Below are 19,177 nucleotides of genomic sequence, written 5' to 3' on the forward strand. Positions count from 1 at the left end.
ATGAAGCGTGGGTTTCCCCCGATAAAAAACTGCTAATTTCTAAAAAATTATTGGCATTATACCCTTTCCCGCCAGAGGTTAGGGCGCGTTGGGAAACACCCCCTAGGGTAGATAAGGCGCTCACACGCTTATCAAAACAAGTGGCGTTACCGTCTCCTGATACGGCCGCCCTCAAGGAACCAGCTGATAGGAAGCTGGAAAATATCCTAAAAAGTATATACACACATACTGGTATTATACTGCGACCAGCAATCGCCTCAGCCTGGATTTGCAGTGCTGGGGTGGCTTGGTCGGATTCCCTGACTGAAAGTGCGCTGTCCATTTCTGCCAGAAGAGGGTTATGGACGCGACAGTGGTCAGGTGATGCGGATTCCAAACGGCATATGGAAGTATTGCCGTATAAAGGGGAGGAGTTATTTGGGGTCGGTCTATCGGACCTGGTGGCCACGGCAACGGCTGGGAAATCCACCTTTTTACCCCAGGTCGCCTCTCAGCAGAAAAAGACACCGTCTTTTCAGGCTCAGTCCTTTCGTCCCCATAAGGGCAAGCGGGCAAAAGGCCACTCATATCTGCCCCGGGGCAGAGGAAGGGGAAAAAGACTGCAGCAGGCAGCCTCTTCCCAGGAACAGAAGCCCTCCCCCGCTTCTGCCAAGTCCTCAGCATGACGCTGGGGCCTTACAAGCGGACTCAGGCACGGTGGGGGCCCGTCTCAAGAATTTCAGCGCGCAGTGGGCTCACTCGCAAGTGGACCCCTGGATCCTGCAGGTAGTATCTCAGGGGTACAAATTGGAATTCGAGACGTCTCCCCCTCGCCGGTTCCTGAAGTCTGCCTTACCAACGTCTCCCTCCGACAGGGAGGCGGTATTGGAAGCCATTCACAAGCTGTATTCCCAGCAGGTGATACTCAAGGTACCCCTCCTACAACAGGGAAAGGGGTATTATTCCACGCTGTTTGTGGTACCGAAGCCGGACGGCTCGGTGAGACCTATTTTAAATCTGAAATCCTTGAACACTTACATACAAAGGTTCAAATTCAAGATGGAGTCACTCAGAGCAGTGATAGCGAACCTGGAAGAAGGGGACTATATGGTGTCTCTGGACATCAAGGATGCTTACCTCCATGTCCCAATTTGCCCTTCTCACCAAGGGTACCTCAGGTTTGTGGTACAGAACTGTCACTATAAGTTTCAGACGCTGCCGTTTGGATTGTCCACGGCACCCCGGGTCTTTACCAAGGTAATGGCCGAAATGATGATTCTTCTTCGAAGAAAAGGCGTCTTAATTATCCCTTACTTGGACGATCTCCTGATAAGGGCAAGGTCCAGAGAACAGTTAGAGGTCGGAGTAGCACTATCTCAAGTAGTACTACAACAGCACGGGTGGATTCTAAATATTCCAAAATCGCAGCTGATTCCGACGACACGTCTGCTGTTCCTAGGGATGATTCTGGACACAGTCCAGAAAAAGGTGTTTCTCCCGGAGGAGAAAGCCATGGAGTTATCCGACCTAGTCAGGAACCTCCTAAAACCAGGCCAAGTGTCAGTGCATCAATGCACAAGGGTCCTGGGAAAAATGGTGGCTTCTTACGAAGCAATTCCATTCGGCAGATTCCACGCAAGAACTTTTCAGTGGGATCTGCTGGACAAATGGTCCGGATCGCATCTTCAAATGCATCAGCGGATAACCCTGTCTCCAAGGACAAGGGTGTCTCTCCTGTGGTGGTTGCAGAGTGCTCATCTTCTAGAGGGCCGCAGATTCGGCATTCAGGACTGGGTCCTGGTGACCACGGATGCCAGCCTGAGAGGCTGGGGAGCAGTCACACAGGGAAAAAATTTCCAGGGCTTGTGGTCAAGCATGGAAACGTCACTTCACATAAATATCCTGGAACTAAGGGCCATTTACAATGCCCTAAGACAGGCAAGGCCTCTGCTTCAGGGTCAGCCGGTGTTGATCCAGTCGGACAACATCACGGCAGTCGCCCACGTAAACAGACAGGGCGGCACAAGAAGCAGGAGGGCAATGACGGAAGTTGCAAGGATTCTTCGCTGGGCGGAAAATCATGTGATAGCACTGTCAGCAGTGTTCATTCCGGGAGTGGACAACTGGGAAGCAGACTTCCTCAGCAGACACGACCTCCACCCGGGGGAGTGGGGACTTCACCCAGAAGTCTTCCACATGATTGTGAACCGTTGGGAAAAACCAAAGGTGGACATGATGGCGTCCCGCCTCAACAAAAAACTGGACAGATATTGCGCCAGGTCAAGGGACCCTCAGGCAATAGCTGTGGACGCTCTGGTAACACCGTGGGTGTACCAGTCAGTGTATGTGTTCCCCCCTCTGCCTCTCATACCCAAGGTACTGAGAATCATAAGAAGGAGAGGAGTAAGGACTATACTCGTAGTTCCGGATTGGCCAAGAAGGACTTGGTACCCGGAACTTCAAGAGATGCTCACGGAGGACCCGTGGCCTCTACCTCTAAGAAAGGACCTGCTCCAGCAGGGACCCTGTCTGTTCCAAGACTTACCGCGGCTGCATTTGACGGTATGGCGGTTGAACGCCGGATCCTGAAGGAAAAAGGCATTCCGGATGAAGTCATCCCTACCCTGATCAAAGCCAGGAAGGATGTAACTGTGCAACATTATCACCGTATTTGGCGTAAATATGTTGCGTGGTGTGAGGCCAGGAAGGCCCCTACAGAGGAATTTCAACTGGGTCGTTTCCTGCATTTCCTGCAAACAGGACTTTCTATGGGCCTAAAATTAGGGTCCATTAAGGTTCAAATTTCGGCCCTGTCGATATTCTTCCAGAAAGAACTAGCTTCAGTTCCTGAAGTTCAGACGTTTGTCAAGGGGGTACTGCATATACAGCCTCTCAATGTAGTTTTGGGGTTCCTAAAATCACATTGGTTTGAACCACTCACCACTGTGGACTTAAAATATCTCACATGGAAAGTGGTAATGCTGTTAGCCCTGGCTTCAGCCAGGCGTGTCTCAGAATTGGCGGCTTTATCCTATAAAAGCCCTTACCTAATTTTTCATACGGACAGGGCAGAATTGAGGACTCGTCCTCAATTTCTCCCTAAGGTGGTTTCAGCGTTTCACTTAAACCAGCCTATTGTGGTACCTGCGGCTACTAGGGACTTGGAGGATTCCAAGTTGCTGGACGTAGTCAGGGCCCTGAAAATATATGTTTCCAGGACGGCTGGAGTCAGAAAATCTGACTCGCTGTTTATCCTGTATGCACCCAACAAGCTGGGTGCTCCTGCTTCTAAGCAGACTATTGCTCGTTGGATTTGTAGTACAATTCAGCTTGCACATTCTGTGGCAGGCTTGCCACAGCCAAAATCTGTAAAAGCCCATTCCACAAGGAAGGTGGGCTCATCTTGGGCGGCTGCCCGAGGGGTCTCGGCTTTACAACTTTGCCGAGCAGCTACTTGGTCAGGGGCAAACACGTTTGCTAAATTCTACAAATTTGATACCCTGGCTGAGGAGGACCTGGAGTTCTCTCATTCGGTGCTGCAGAGTCATCCGCACTCTCCCGCCCGTTTGGGAGCTTTGGTATAATCCCCATGGTCCTTTCGGAGTCCCCAGCATCCACTTAGGACGTTAGAGAAAATAAGAATTTACTTACCGATAATTCTATTTCTCATAGTCCGTAGTGGATGCTGGGCGCCCATCCCAAGTGCGGATTGTCTGCAATACTTGTACATAGTTATTGTTACAAAAATCGGGTTATTATTGTTGTGAGCCATCTTTCAGAGGCTCCTCTGTTATCATGCTGTTAACTGGGTTCAGACCACAAGTTGTACGGTGTGATTGGTGTGGCTGGTATGAGTCTTACCCGGGATTCAAAATCCTTCCTTATTGTGTACGCTCGTCCGGGCACAGTATCCTAACTGAGGCTTGGAGGAGGGTCATAGGGGGAGGAGCCAGTGCACACCAGGTAGTCCTAAAGCTTTTACTTTTGTGCCCAGTCTCCTGCGGAGCCGCTATTCCCCATGGTCCTTTCGGAGTCCCCAGCATCCACTACGGACTATGAGAAATAGAATTATCGGTAAGTAAATTCTTATTTTTTCTTACGTCCTAGAGGATGCTGGGGACTCCGTAAGGACCATGGGGTATAGACGGGCTCCGCAGGAGATAGTGCACCTAAAAAGAACTTTGACTATGGGTGTGCACTGGCTCCTCCCTCTATGCCCCTCCTCCAGACCTCAGTTAGATCTTGTGCCCAGAGGAGAATGGGTGCGCTGCAGAGAGCTCTCCAGAGTTTTCTGTGGAAAAATAATTTTGTTAGGTTTTTTATTTTCAGGGAGTCCTGTTGGCAACAGGCTCCCTGCATTGTGGGACCGAGGAGAGAGAAGCAGAGCTGGCTTGTAAAGTTGGGCACTGCTTCTAGGCTACTGGACACCATTAGCTCCAGAGGGAGTCGGAACACAGGTCTCACCTGGGGTTCGTCCCGGAGCCGTGCCGCAACCGTCCTCCTCACAGATGCCGAAGATAGAAGCTGGGTGAGTATTGAGGAAAAAACTTCAGGCGGCAGAAGACATCAGATCTTCATGAGGTAAGCGCTGCGCGCCATTGCTCCCAGTCACACACACAAAGCAGGCACTGAAGGGTGCAGGGCGCAGGGGGGGGCGCCCTGGGCCAGCAATAAACCTCGATTTGGCCATAAATAAGGTGGATTAGGCTTGGGGACAGTAAATCCGCGGACCCCCGCCATTTTATTAATATATGATGAAGGGACCGAAGCCCGCCATCGGGTGGGCGGGGCTTGATCCTCAGCACTAACCAGCGCCATTTTCTCCACAGAGGCTGCATGAGAAAACGCTGGCTCCCTGTTCTCTCCCCTGCTGAGCTTCACAGGTTGGAAAAAGGAGGAGGGGGGCACTTTGGCGACGCAGTGAGTGGAGATTACGATTATAAACATATAAAAGCGCTATCTGGTTGTATATTCCATTGTTTTTAAGCGCTGGGTGTGTGCTGGCATACTCTATCTCTCTGTCTCTCCTAAGGACCTGGTTGGGGTTTTGTCCCCTTATAGGTAAATCCCTGTGTGTGTGGGGTGTCGGTACGTGTGTGTCGACATGTCTGAGGCGGAAGGCTTCTCCATGGAGGAGGTGGAGCAAATGAGTGGTATGTCCCCGTCGGTTGTGCCGACTCCTGATTGGATGGACATGTGGCATACGTTGCATGCAAGTGTGGCATCTTTACATAAGAGGCTTGATAAGGCTGGTTTAGGGGGGACATCAGGCGGTCAATCCTCAGATTGGACCGACTCACAGGGCCTGTCGGGGTCTCAAAAGCGTCCCTTAACACAAGACACTACTACCGACACGGACTCTGATTCCAGTGTCGACTATGACGAAGTAAAATTGCACCCTAGGGTGACTAAAACTATTCAGTGTACGATTGTGGCAATAAGGGATGTGTTGCATATTGTGGATGAACCCTCAGTCCCCGACACAAGGGTACACATGTTTAAGGAAAAGAAACAGATTATTAATTTTCCCACATCTCATGAATTAAATGAGTTCTTTGGAAAAGCTTGGGAGACTCCGGATAAGAGACCGCAGATCCCCAAAAGAATTTTTATGGCATACCCTTTCCCTAAGCAGGACAGGGAGATTTGGGAATTACCCCACACTGTGGAAAAGGCCCTGACGCGCTTATCCAAGAAAGTGGCGCTACCGTCTCCTGACACAGCGGCCCTTAAAGACCCAGCAGATCGCAGGCAAGAAACTACCTTAAAGGGTGCTGTGCTAAGACCGACGATTGCGTCGGCATGGGTGTGTAGCGCAATTGCAGCTTGGACAGATGAGCTGACAGATCAATTTGATACTATGGATAAGGACACTATATTCCTAACTCTAGCCCATATAAAAGACGCAGTCTTATTTATGAGGGATGCTCAAAGGGACATTGGATTGCTAGCTTCTAGGGCCAATGCCATAGCTATCTCAGCGAGAAGATCCTTATGGACTCGCCAATGGACGGGTGATGCGGATTCCAAGAAACATATGGAAGTACTACCCTATAAGGGGGATGTATTGTTTGGGGATGGGCTGACTGACCTGGTTTCCACAGCTACAGCAGGTAAATCAACATTTTTTACCATATATTCCCCAACAGCAAAAGAAAGTAACACCCTATCAGATGCAGTCCTTTCGGTCGCACAAGTCCAAAAGAGGTTGGGGATCCTCTTTCCTCGCCAGAGGTAAGGGCAGAGGCAAGAGAGCACCTGCTGCGGCAGGTGCCCAGGAACAAAAGTCCTCCCCGGCTGCTCCAAAACCCACAGCATGACGCTGGGGCTCCCCTGAGGGAGTCCGCACCGGTGGGGGCACGTCTTCGACTTTTCAGTCAGGCCTGGGTCAGTTCGGACCTGAATCCCTGGGTGTTGGAAATAGTTTCCCAGGGTTACAAACTGGAATTCGAGGAGGTGTCCCCGCGCCGATTGTTCAAATCGGCCCTACCAGCTTCCACATCGGAAAGGGATGTAGTGTTAGCGGCAATTCAAACGCTGTGTATACAGCAAGTGATAATCAAGGTTCCCCTGCACCAGCAGGGAAGAGGTTACTACTCAACCCTATTTGTGGTCCCGAAAACGGACGGTTCGGTCAGACCGATTTTGAACCTGAAATCCCTAAACCTGTACATAAAAAGATTCAAATTCAAAATGGAATCACTCAGAGCGATAATAGCCAACATGGAGGAGGGGGAGTTTATGGTGTCTCTGGACATAAAGGATGCGTACCTTCATGTCCCCATATATGCCCCCCATCAGGAATACCTGAGATTCGCTGTACAGGATTGTCATTACCAATTTCAGACGTTGCCGTTTGGACTTTCCACGGCCCCGAGGATTTTCACCAAGATAATGGCGGAAATGATGGTGGTCCTGCGCAAGCATGGTGTCACAATTATCCCATACTTGGACGATCTCCTGAGAAAAGTGAGATCAAGAGAGAAATTGCTGAGCAGTGTGGCGCTCTCTCTGAGAGTGCTCCAGCAACACGGTTGGATTCTAAATCTACCAAAGTCACAGTTGATTCCGACAACTCGACTGCCGTTCTTAGGTATGATACTGGATACGGAACAAATGAATGTCTTCCTCCCAATAGAGAGAGCCCAAGACATCCAGAACATGGTCACAGAACTGCTAAAACCGAAAAGGGTGTCGGTTCACCAATGCACTCGAGTTCTGGGGAAAATGGTGGCGGCCTACGAGGCCATTCCCTTCGGCAGGTTCCATGCAAGGACTTTTCAATGGGACCTTCTGGACAAGTGGTCCGGGTCCCATCTGCACTTACATCGGAAAATAACAGAGTGTCCCTCCTGTGGTGGTTGCAAAGTGCTCACCTCCTGGAGGGTCGCAGGTTCGGAATTCAGGATTGGATCCTGGTAACCACGGACGCGAGCCTCCGAGGATGGGGAGCGGTCACACAGGGAAAACATTTTCAGGGTCTTTGGTCAGACCAGGAGTCCTGTCTACACATCAATGTGTTGGAACTCAGGGCCATTTACAACGGCCTTCGACAAGCGGAGAATTTTCTTCGAAACCTACCGGTTCTGATTCAATCAGACAATGTCACAGCAGTGGATCATGTGAACCGCCAAGGCGGGACAAAAAGCAGAGTCGCGATGGCGGAAGCCACAAGGATCCTTCGCTGGGCGGAAAATCATGTAAGCGCTCTGTCAGCTGTCTTCCGGGAGTGGACAACTGGGAAGCAGACTTCCTCAGCAGACACGATCTCCATCCAGGAGAGTGGGGACTTCATCAAGAAGTCTTTGCAGACGTAACTCCTTGGGGAACTCCTCAAATAGACATGATGGCGTCACGCCTCAACAAAAAACTTCAGAGGTACTGCGCCAGGTCTCGGGACCCTCAGGCAATAGCAGTGGACGCTCTGGTAACACCGTGGGTGTTCAAATCGGTCTACGTGTTTCCTCCTCTTCCTCTCATCACGAAAGTGTTGAGGATCATAAGACGAAGAAGAGTACAGACGATACTCGTTGTCCCAGACTGGCCTCGAGGGGCTTGGTACTCGGATCTACAAGAGATACTCACAGGAGACCCCTGGCCTCTTCCTCTGAGGGAAGACCTGTTGCAGCAGGGGCCCTGTGTATTTCAAGACTTACCGCGGTTACGTTTGACGGCATGGCGGTTGAACGCCGAATCCTAGCAAAAAAGGGGATTCCGGAAGAGGTCATCCCTACGTTAATAAAGGCTAGGAAGGAGGTGACGATAAAACATTATCACCATATCTGGCGAAAGTATGTGTCTTGGTGTGAGACCAAGAATGCACTACGGAAGATTTTCATCTGGGTCATCTTCTCCACTTCCTACAGACAGGAGTGGATATGGGCCTGAAATTAGGCTCTGTTAAGGTACAGATTTCGGCCCTCTCGATTTTCTTTCAGAAGGAATTGGCTTCTCTTCCAGAAGTCCAGACGTTTGAAAAGGGAGTGCTGCACATCCAGCCCCCTTTTGTGCCTCCAGTGGCACCATGGGACCTCAACGTGGTGTTGCAGTTCCTAAAATCACACTGGTTTGAACCGCTTAACAAGGTTAAGTTGAAATTTCTTAGCTGGAAGGTGGTCATGTTGTTGGCCTTAGCATCAGCAAGGCGAGTGTCAGAATTGGCGGCTTTGTCACACAAGAGCCCCTACTTGATTTTTCATGTGGATCGAGCTGAATTGAGGACACGTCCGCAATTTTTGCCTAAAGTGGTTTCTTCGTTCCATATGAATCAACCTATTGTGGTGCCTGTGGCTACAAATGACCTGGAGGATTCCAGATCCCTGGACGTAGTCAGGGCCTTAAAAATTTGTGTAGCCAGGACGGCTAGAATTAGGAAAACAGAGGCTCTGTTTATCCTGTATGTGGCCAATAATTTGGCGCTCCTGCTTCGAAGCAGACTATTGCTCGCTGGATCTGTAATACAGGCTCACTCTACGGCTGGATTGCCGGTACCAAATTCGGTTAAGGCCCATTCCACTAGGAAGGTGGGCTCTTCTTGGGCGGCTTCCCGAGGCGTCTCGGCTTTACAACTTTGCCGAGCGGCGACTTGGTCGGGGTCAAACACTTTTGCTAAATTCTACAAGTTTGATACCCTGGCTGATGAGGACCTAGCATTTGCTCAGTCGGTGCTGCAGAGTCATACGCACTCTCCCGCCCGATTGGATGCTTTGGTATAAACCCCATGGTCCTTACGGAGTCCCCAGCATCCTCTAGGACGTAAGAGAAAATAAGATTTTAAACCTACCGGTAAATCTATTTCTCCTAGTCCGTAGAGGATGTTGGGCGCCCGTCCCAGTGCGGAAACTCTGCAAGACTTGTATATAGTTGTTGCTTACATAAAGGTTATGTTACAGTTGACATCGGTCTTGGACCGTTACTGTAGTTTGTTCATACTGTTAACTGGTTATGTATGTTCCAGGTTACATGGTATGATTGGTGTGGGCTGGTATGAATCTTGCCCTTGGATTGCTAAATCCTGCCTTGTATTGTCCATCTCCTCTGGGCACAGTTCTCTAACTGAGGTCTGGAGGAGGGGCATAGAGGGAGGAGCCAGTGCACACCCATAGTCAAAGTTCTTTTTAGGTGCCCTATCTCCTGCGGAGCCCGTCTATACCCCATGGTCCTTACGGAGTCCCCAGCATCCTCTACGGACTAGGAGAAATAGATTTACCGGTAGGTTTAAAATCTTATTTTTTAGAGCTCTCTCGTATTTCCTTTACACACACAAAAGTGTTGCAAAATGCTAATAAAATGAGATTGGGTTAATAGACAGACAGAGAGGTAAAAGGGTCCTGCTCGCAAGCGTACAATCTATCGTATAACAGGAATTTAATACAAATAAAGTGCCGCATCCTGTAAATGGTCTTGCCAGATTGCAAAGGGTAAAAGGTGCGTTATGAGCTATATGAGCCAGTCATATGCCAATTCTGGTCTGGGGGAGAGAAGGTTGTTTGAATGTAGAAAGAGAACACATGTAAGTTTTGTGTGAACTGTGTGGGGGGTTGGTAATTAGCCAAAATAACTTATGGAGGTTACATGGCTGGTACAGAAATTTGTTAAGTCTGCCTTGAAGAGGTGAATAACCAGGAAACGCTTGGAAAAAAAGAAGGCAAAGAAAAATTTGCTAGGTCACTGCAGACACTGTGAAATCCTTTAGGCAGTTCTGAAATGTAAGCACAGCTTCTATCAGCATGGCTGCAATTCTGACACAGGCATAGTGTCCTATAAGGGATTAGGTAATCGCATACTCTACCTTATGTGCAATTTACCTCTGACCTTCATCCACTATATGTCATATGCCGCTGCCTGTAGCAACATGTTTGATCTAAATGTACTTACCCATGCAGTCTCTCCAATACACATACATTCTTCTGCAAGTTTATCTTATACATATAATTAGGCTACTTCTGTTACTTACTAAATACGTACACCCATCTGCCTGCTAGAGATGCCCTTTAAAGAGAGTTACAGTGACAAGCAATTAATGAGCTAATATCAGATGTGTTCTCCAGCTTTACAGTGTGGGAGGAAAACTGTTCTCTGCAGACAAGCAAGGGAATTGTATTAACATTATTATTAAACATAAGGGGACAGACATGCTCCCCTAGAGAATCGGAAACTTCAACAGTTATTTTTCAAAGTTTAGTGTTGAAAATCTGAATTTAGTGTGTAATAATCAGATGAAGATGTGAAGATGCTGCTCGTTTTTTTTATCTCTTAGTAGCTGATGTTTTATACAGAAACCTGTTCTAAAACCCCAGACTATGCAGTCATAAATGATCACGTAGCGTCTCCTCCCACATTTATGTTTATGGGAAGGGGAGTGCTGGGGGCAGTGTGTGGGTGGGTGGGGTGTCTGGTGGACAATGCTGCTGCTATCATATTTTTTTTTTTTCATGTAATTTAGTGTTAGGCATGGTGCCCCAGGCAACATAAAAGCCCATAATATGAAAATCCGAGTCTCCCATATCATAGATTACACCCCTTTACCCTGCGAGAAACAATAAATGTATTTGCTCTCCTTACCAATGCCAGAATCCCAAAAAGGGACCATGAGTATAGCAAGAGGGTTAGGTTTAGGGTTGGGGTTAGGTTTAGGCACCCCCCCCCCCCTCCCTCCCCGGGAGGTTAGGGTTAGGCTGTAGGAGGGGAGAGGTTCGGATTAGGCTACAGGGGAAGGGGTTAGGCATCTTCGGGGGAAGGCTAGGTTTAGGGTTTAGGCATTACGGGGAGAAGATTAGGGTTAGGTACCAAAGGGGGTGGTTAGGGTTAAGCACCAAAGAGGGAGGTTAGGGTTAAGTTAAGCTGTGGGAAGGGATGGTTGGAGGATGTCAGTTGTTGGGATGCGGCATCCCGAGCGCCGGTAACTGATAACCAACCCATAGTACATATGTGTCCACATACAACCTTTCCCCAAATCGTGCCAAATAGCCTGGTTTGGCACACTGTGCACTTTGCAACTAAGTCGCACCGTGCATTTCACCATAGAGTAACAAAATATGCGTCTTACTCGCCTCACTAATAGGACAAAACTACAATGCATGGAAACCCTGGACACTGGTGCATGCAGCTGTTGTGTGTGACTCGCATGCTAACCTGTGTAAGACTGCCAAAGACAGAGGCCCAGTACCAGTGAGCCGCACCATGAACTGGTGCAACATCTGTCCACTGTAATTCTATCCATGGGCCCCAGGAGCCTAAGCCAGTATATTGCAGAGAGATTCCCAATGGCAATAGCTGCAGTAGGACTATCCTGCAAAAAGCAGGTCATACTATTCCTAATACCCAAACCCTAAACTAACCCTAAAGGGCAGACTGTGTGGACCATGTGGTTGTTATATGCCATCAATTTCTTTGTATATGTGAGCCCTGTGTGCTCCAGATCATCTAAAAGTGTATTTGAGTTATTAGTTGTTCAGTCTGAAACTTTATGTACTGAGCACCATGTATAGCTTTTAGAGTGTGTGTCTCTTTTGACTGGCGTATTGAACTTGATTCCCTTTTTTCTTTTTGCTCTGCCATTGTTATATCTTACCTTGCTAAACTGCCATTTGCAACTTTAAAAATAAATCCAAGGACTACGCAGCTTCCCAGTGCTTCCTAAAGTCTGAATTAGCAAATCAAAGTCCTCTGGCTGTTAGCATTGAGCAGAGATTCACAAGAACTTCTATTGTTTCAGCCATCCGTGAAGTCCTCTGGCAGAGACCGTGTAATTCGCACATCTCTGGACCTGGAATTAGATCTGCAGGCTTCAAGGACGTGGCATAATCAGCTAACTCAAGAGATTGCTGTACTAAGAGAGCTGAAAGAACAGCTAGAGCAAGCCAAACGTCAAGGTGAAAATGAGCTGCCTCAGCGGGTGAAGGATGATGACAGGTTTAAGCTCCTGCTCAGACAAGTGGAGAAACAGGTAAGTAATAGAGGCTCTTCTGATTCTCTTCCCTCTCAGATTCTGACAATCAGATGCTTACAGCAGCAGTTGGTACTGATCTAAACTTTCCTTTGTTTCAGTTATCTGTACAGGGGCTTCAATAAATGTCTGACTACATTGATTTTCCTTCTGGGAGTCTAGTGTTTTAGCGTAACCTCCGAAACCAAGAAGTTGTTATCTGAAATAGGTGCTATATTATTGTGTCAGTGGTTGTCATCTATTATAGTTCAAAGAACCACAGACAGTGGCTTATGAGGGCTATTAGATATTGATTCGCATTCACTGGCACACAACCCAGGGGCAGCTCCAATATGACTAACAGGGCCCTGTATGGTGCTGGAAGTATTTGTACTGATCAACTAAAACTTTAATGTGACAAACTAAACTAAAATCTAATTTATGGAAATACATTATTTAAAAATTTAGGGGAAATGTATCAAAGTTTGGAGAGAGAAAGTACCAACCAAATCAGCTACTTACTGTCATTTTTCAAACCCAGCCTGCAACATGTTCTAAACGGTTAAAACTAAATTTAAGTCATAATCTAAGATACAGTGCAAGTATTTTTTTCTGACATTATTCTGTGTTTCATGCCTGTATTACCGTTTTCACATCGCTAAAGCGGGTCGCACCCGGGACTTATACACGGGTCTTTCCCTGGTGCAACCCACTTGAGACCCCTTTCAGACTTGCAGTACCAACCCAGCAAATTGCCAGTTTGATGAAGTGTGCAGTAACTTGTGCAGAGGCCGCGCCTGGAGATTAGATCATCTCCAAGAGCCGCCTCTCCCAATAGTGTGAACGGGTACTGGCTCGCATCGACCCAACACGTTCACACTGCACCTGACCCTGGAATAACCCTGCTTCAGTGGCGTAACTACTGCCCCCGCAGTCCTCGCGGTGGCTTGGGGGCGAGGGGCTGCGGGGGTGGCACTGATTTAGCACAGATTGACATGCGGACGAGCGTCCGCATGTCAATCTGCGGTCTCCTTCCCTCCGCTGCTGTGTTGGAGGGACACGGAGGGCACAGCGCGCGCCTCTCCCGTGTCCCTCCTGGCTCTCCGGCCGGTCTAATAAAGGAAGTGCCGTTCGTGAGCTCTGATTGGCTCACGAGCCGGCACTTCCTTTATTAGACCGGCCGGAGAGCCAGGAGGGACACGGGAGAGGCGCGCGCTATGCGCTCCGTGTCCCTCCAACACAAAGGAGCGGGGGGGAGCTGGCACTGAGGAGGGCATATGTGGCACTGTGGGGGAATATCTGGCACGGGGGGCATATACCTGGCACTGTGAGGGAATATCTGGCACTGAGGGGGCATATGTGGCACTGTGGGGGAATATCTGGCACTGGGGGCATATACCTGGCACTGTGGGGGAATATCTGGCACTGAGGGGAGCAGGCACTGAGGGGGCATATGTGGCACTGTGGGGGAATATCTGGCACTGGGGGCATATGTGGCACTGGGGGGGTATATTTGGCACTGGGGACATGTACCTGGCACTGTGGGGGAATATCTAGGACTGGGGGCATATACCTGGCACTGTGGGGGAATATCTGGCACTGGGGGCATATGTGGCACTGGGGGGGTATATTTGGCACTGGGGGCATGTACCTGGCACTGTGGGGTAATATCTGGCACTGGGGGCATATGTGGCACTGGGAGCAGACCTGTCGACCTAGCACATGTCGACCTAGAAACCCTGTCGACCTTCCATCCATGTCGACCTAGTGACTGTCGACCTATAGTGGTCGACCTAGACACTGTCGATCTTCAGACCGGATCCCAAAAAATACTTGTAATTATGTGTCTATTTTTGTCTTGTCTGTGTTGGATCCGATTTTAGATTATCACAGATAAAATTTAGTTTTAACTGTTTAGAACACTTGATGGAGAGAGTCCCCACAAAAAGTTTCTTTTCTCTGTTTTCACATTATTACCTAAACTCTAGGGGAAGTGCGAGAAATTAGATATTTTTTGTTTTTTCTACCTTAGATAACTTGTGGAGTGATTTGTTGAGGAATTTTCTCCTTTCTCATTCTGGCTCACTAATTATATCTATACCTGTACGGAAAGACTTTTGGTACAGCCTGTAACATGGCTGTTAGACACTAATTGGTTTGTACTGTATCTCTCCACTTGATTTCTCTCCAAGGTTTGATACATCTCCCACTAAATGTGGTAGATGAAGCTACCTTTCTTGTCAATGCGCACGGCATCTATACACGCCGGGAGGGCAGGGAGCGGGCGGCTGTTCTAGCAGGGCGCCGCAAAAGGGGCAGGGCGGGTTTTGCCTGTTAAAAAACGGGCAGGGCGCGACGCCCTGCTAAAACAGCCTAGAGTGAACACTATGTACCAAAGCTCCCAAACCGGGTGGGAGAGTGCTGAGGTTCCTGCAGGTCCTCAGAGGCCAAATTATCGAACTTGTAGATCTTAGCCAACGTGTTCGAACCTGACCAAGTAGCTGCTCGGCAGAGCTGTAAAGCTGAGACACCCTGGGCAGCCGCCCAAGAAGAACCCACCAACCTAGTAGAGTGGGCCTGTACAGATTTTGAAACAGACAATCCTGCCATGGAATAAGCATGCTGGATAGTGAGCTTGATCCAGTGTGCAGTAGACTGCTTTGAAGCAGGACACCCAATTTTATTGGGATCATAAAGAACGAACAGCGAGTCTGATTTTCTGTAACAAGCTGTTCTCTTTACATACACCTTCAAACCGGGAGCCCGGCCGCCGGCATACCGACAGCGTGGCGAGCACTAAGGAGCCCCTTGCGTGCTCGCCACGCTGCGGGCACGGTGGCGCGCTACGCACGCCACACTATTTTATTCTCCCTCCAGGGGGGTCGTGGACCCCCACGAGGGAGAATAGCTGTCGGTATGCCGGGTGTCGGGATTCCGGCGCCGGTATAATGTGTGCCGGGATCCCGACATTCGGCATACTGAAGACCACCCCTTCAAAGCCCTCACAACATCCAAAGACTTTGAAGTAGCAGAGGTGTCCGTCACAGCCGGAACCACAATAGGTTGGTTGATGTGAAAAGCGGACACCACCTTTGAAGAAATTGCTGACGAGTTCTGAGTTCAGCTCTGTCCTCATTGTTAGCAGAATCCAATTCTGAATCCCGAACCTCCGACCCTCGACGAGGTGAGAAGTTTGTAGCCACCACAGAAGGGAGATCCTGGCTCTTGGCGACAGATGGATCCTCTGGTGCATGTGAAGATGCGATCCGGACCATTTGTCAAATAGAACTAGCTGGAAGGGCCTCGCATGAAACCTTCCGTACTGAAGCACCTCATAAGAGGCCACCATTTTCCCCAGAAGGCGAATGCACAGATGCACCGAGATCCGGGCTGGCTTCAGGACAGCCCGAACCATCGACTGGATTTCTATAGCCTTCTCCACAGGAAGAAACACTCTCTGAGATTCCGTGCCCAGTATCATTCCTAGGAAGGAAAGCCTCTGCGTCGGTTCCAGGTGAGATTTTGGTAAGTTCAGAATCCACCCGTGATCCAGGAGTAGTCTGGTTGAAAGGCGTACCTCAACCGCTCCCTGGACGGTGTCTTTATCAGAAGATTGTCCAGGTATGGAATTATGTTCACTCCCTGTTTGCGGAGTAGAAACATCATCTCTGCCATCATTTTGGTGAACATTCTCGGTTCCGTGGAGAGACCAAATAACAGGGCCTGGAACTGGTAGTGGCAGTCCTGCAGTGCAAACCATAGATAAGCCTGATGAGGCGGCCAGATCGGAATGTGAAGGTATGCATCCTTGATATTCAGAGACACTAGGAATTCCCCCTCCTCCATACCTGAGATAACCACTCTCAGACACTCCATCTTAAATTTGAACACTCGTAAGTACGGGTTCATTGACTTGAGATTCAAAATCGGCCTTGCCGAACCGTCCGGTTTCGGTACTACAAACCGGTTTGAATAATATCCCTTGTTTTGCAGATGAGGTGGAACTGGAACAATGACCTGAGTCTGTACCAGTTTTTGAATGGTGTCCTGTAAGGTTATCAACCTGTACTTGCTTCATGTGAAACTGGTAAACCTGAGCTGAAGAATCTGTGAGGTGAGAGCTCCTGAAACTCCAGTCTGTAATCCTGAGAAAGAAGATCTATGACCCAGGAATCCTGGCATGATGTTGTCCAGATGTGACTGAAAAATTTTAGTCGGGCTCCCACCTGCCAGTCTTCCAGGCATCGTGGTCCACCGTCATGCTGAAGGCTTTGAGGAAGCAGAACTTGAGCTCTGTTCCTGTGAACCTGCAGTTGCTGGTTTTCGTGGTTTACCTCTAGCACCTCTGGTGGCTGTAGAAGAACCTCTGGTTTTGCCTTTAAACTTGGCAGTCCGAAAGGACTGTAGATTACGTCCTGAGTAAGCGTTCCTGGCTGGGGGAGCTGCAGAAGGAAGATACGTGGACTTACCCGCAGTAGCTTTGGAGATCCATTTGTCTAGTTCATCTCCAAATAAGGCCTCTCCTGTGAAGGGTAGGCCTTCCACACTTTTCCTGGAGTCCGCGTCAGCAGTCCACTGGCATAACCATAAGCCTCTGCGTGCCGACACTGCCATAGCAGTGGTGCGTGCATTAAGCAAGCCTATTTCTTTTATGACTTCCACCATGAAATTTGCAGAGTCCTGCATATGTTGCAGGAGTAAAATAATCTCCCCCTTAGGCATGGTACCTATCCCCACAATTGGGTTACCCGACTATTTTGCGATGGTCTTCGTAATCCACCCAAATGCTATAGTGGATCTCTGTGCCACCCCAGCAGCTGTTAACAAAGATCTGAGTGTATTCTCAATTCTACGATCAGTTGCGTCTTTTAGTTGCACTAGGGACAGGCAGTACAATTTTCTGTGACAGCTTGATGCATCCACTATCGGTGGATTTTCCCATTTTTTTTTCTATCTTCAGGAAGAAAGGGAAAAGATGATCTCAATCTTTCAGGGATTTGAAATTTCCTCTCCGGAATAACCCACGGTTCTTCATATAGGGTATTTAGTTCCTTTGACACAGCAAAAGTGGCTGAGGCGTTCTTTTTTTTATATTAAAATAAGATTCCTCAGTCTCCTGTTACCTTATCCGGGATATGCAGAACTTCTCTAATAGCTTCTATGAGAAGCCTCCATTCCCTGTGACAGAGTAGCCTCGTCTACCTCCCCCTCTTCCATGTCTGACCCCTCATCATCAGAGTCAGATTGCAGGATATGGGCCAAAGGACGTTTTTGCGGACAAATAGGGGACTGAGACGCTGGTTTGGGTACTGAGTCTCTGTTCATAAACTCAGTCATCGATTGTCTTAAGTATTGTCTGTTTCTCATTGCGGGACAATTTAGTAGAAATATTGGAGATCATTCCCCTAATGGAATCCAGCCAAGCTGGTTCTGCCCAGCTAGCCTGGGAGGGTGCACTGCACTGAGTACACAGCAGTGAACCCCTTGGAGAACACTGTGCCGTACATGAAACACACTTTGTCTGGCATACTGTGACAGTGACAGCACACACACACACACACACACACACACACACAGGAAAAGGTTAAATGCACAATTAACCCACAAAAAGCCCTTCAAGAGACACAGAGATAGTCTGGAGCCAGCACACAGCGCCCTTACTGCTAATGCCAAGCTTAGCCGGGTCGCAGACTAAGTACCCAGATTGGGAACTTATTACTCTAGTAAGCGCTCCCCAAGCCTGTTATGACCCCCCTGGTACCACTGAGGTAATCTGGAGTCTCTCCGGAGGATCTGCACGTCCCTGTCAGTCAGTGTCTGTGTCCACTGCAAAGGGAAAATGGTGCTGGTGAGCTGCTGGATCCACTCATAGTGAAGCACCGCCCCTTTAATGAAGCGCGGTCTTCCCGCTTTTTTTATACTGGCTGAGGTGATTTTTAGTGCTTAAAAAAACACAGGTTCAGTGAGACCTGTGTGTTTTTGGCGCTTCAGCCATGAAAAGCCTTCACTTGTTGGGGATTTAGTTTCACCTGCCTGAGGCAGGTGACACAAAATCCCAGATAAGCTGCGCCGACCCCCTCCATTCAGTGCCCCACGTCCACCACAGCAGCAGCAGGGAGGGCGCCTAGGAGCCAGCAATTAGCCCCATGACCCGGCAGTCACTTCTCTTCCCCAGCCCCTGATTCCCCGGCCAGGCAGGGGTCATGTGATGGGGGAGCGGGTCCCAGAGCTGCAAGCAGCCAGGGAGCTGATGGCATCCCCGATAAGACGGCTAGTCGGTTAACCCTAGGCAATATCATTACCCGCGGTAATGTACAGTGGGTAATTAGATATTAACTCCCCCCCCCCCCCCCCCCCCCCAAGAGTCATATTGCTGCAGTAAAGTAATTACATTTTAACCGATCTGATACTGATGCGGAAATGTAAGTGTATTTTTCCTGCATACTCTAAGCTTATGTTCCAGGTGCCAGAGGAGGTAGTTATAAAGGTAAATTGGGTGGGAAGCAGTAGATGAGGAAGGAAGAGAAGTGTAGAGGAGTCTTGCTGTAGCACTCACGACTGGCTGCAGGGAAATCATATCATTGTCACATCAGAGGAAATTACGAGTGTAACTCAGGAACTTGCTGGAAACGGTGCACAGGTAGAAGCCTCTTGATTTTGAGATTGTCGTCATGTGAGGAATAATGGAAAGCACGGCATCAGGGTGCCATTGAGAAACTGAACTTGGGAAGAAGATAAACTTATTTTCTCTTATGTCCTAGAAGATACTGG

At 48.9% G+C, this 19,177-nt stretch overlaps 1 protein-coding gene across 3 annotated transcripts in view; it reads left to right on the forward strand.

Annotated features, from left to right (window-relative positions):
* WWC1 (WW and C2 domain containing 1) overlaps positions 1–19,177 on the forward strand; it is a 389,991-nt gene that overhangs the window by 360,105 nt on the left and 10,709 nt on the right. For all 3 annotated transcript variants that reach the window (XM_063928228.1, XM_063928229.1, XM_063928230.1), the window contains one exon: positions 12,197–12,427. In XM_063928228.1, the coding sequence (XP_063784298.1) occupies positions 12,197–12,427 (231 nt within the window). The remainder of the gene's footprint in view (positions 1–12,196; positions 12,428–19,177) is intronic.

This window comes from Pseudophryne corroboree, chromosome 6 (assembly GCF_028390025.1).
Source record: "Pseudophryne corroboree isolate aPseCor3 chromosome 6, aPseCor3.hap2, whole genome shotgun sequence".
NCBI classification, from domain to species: domain Eukaryota; kingdom Metazoa; phylum Chordata; class Amphibia; order Anura; family Myobatrachidae; genus Pseudophryne; species Pseudophryne corroboree.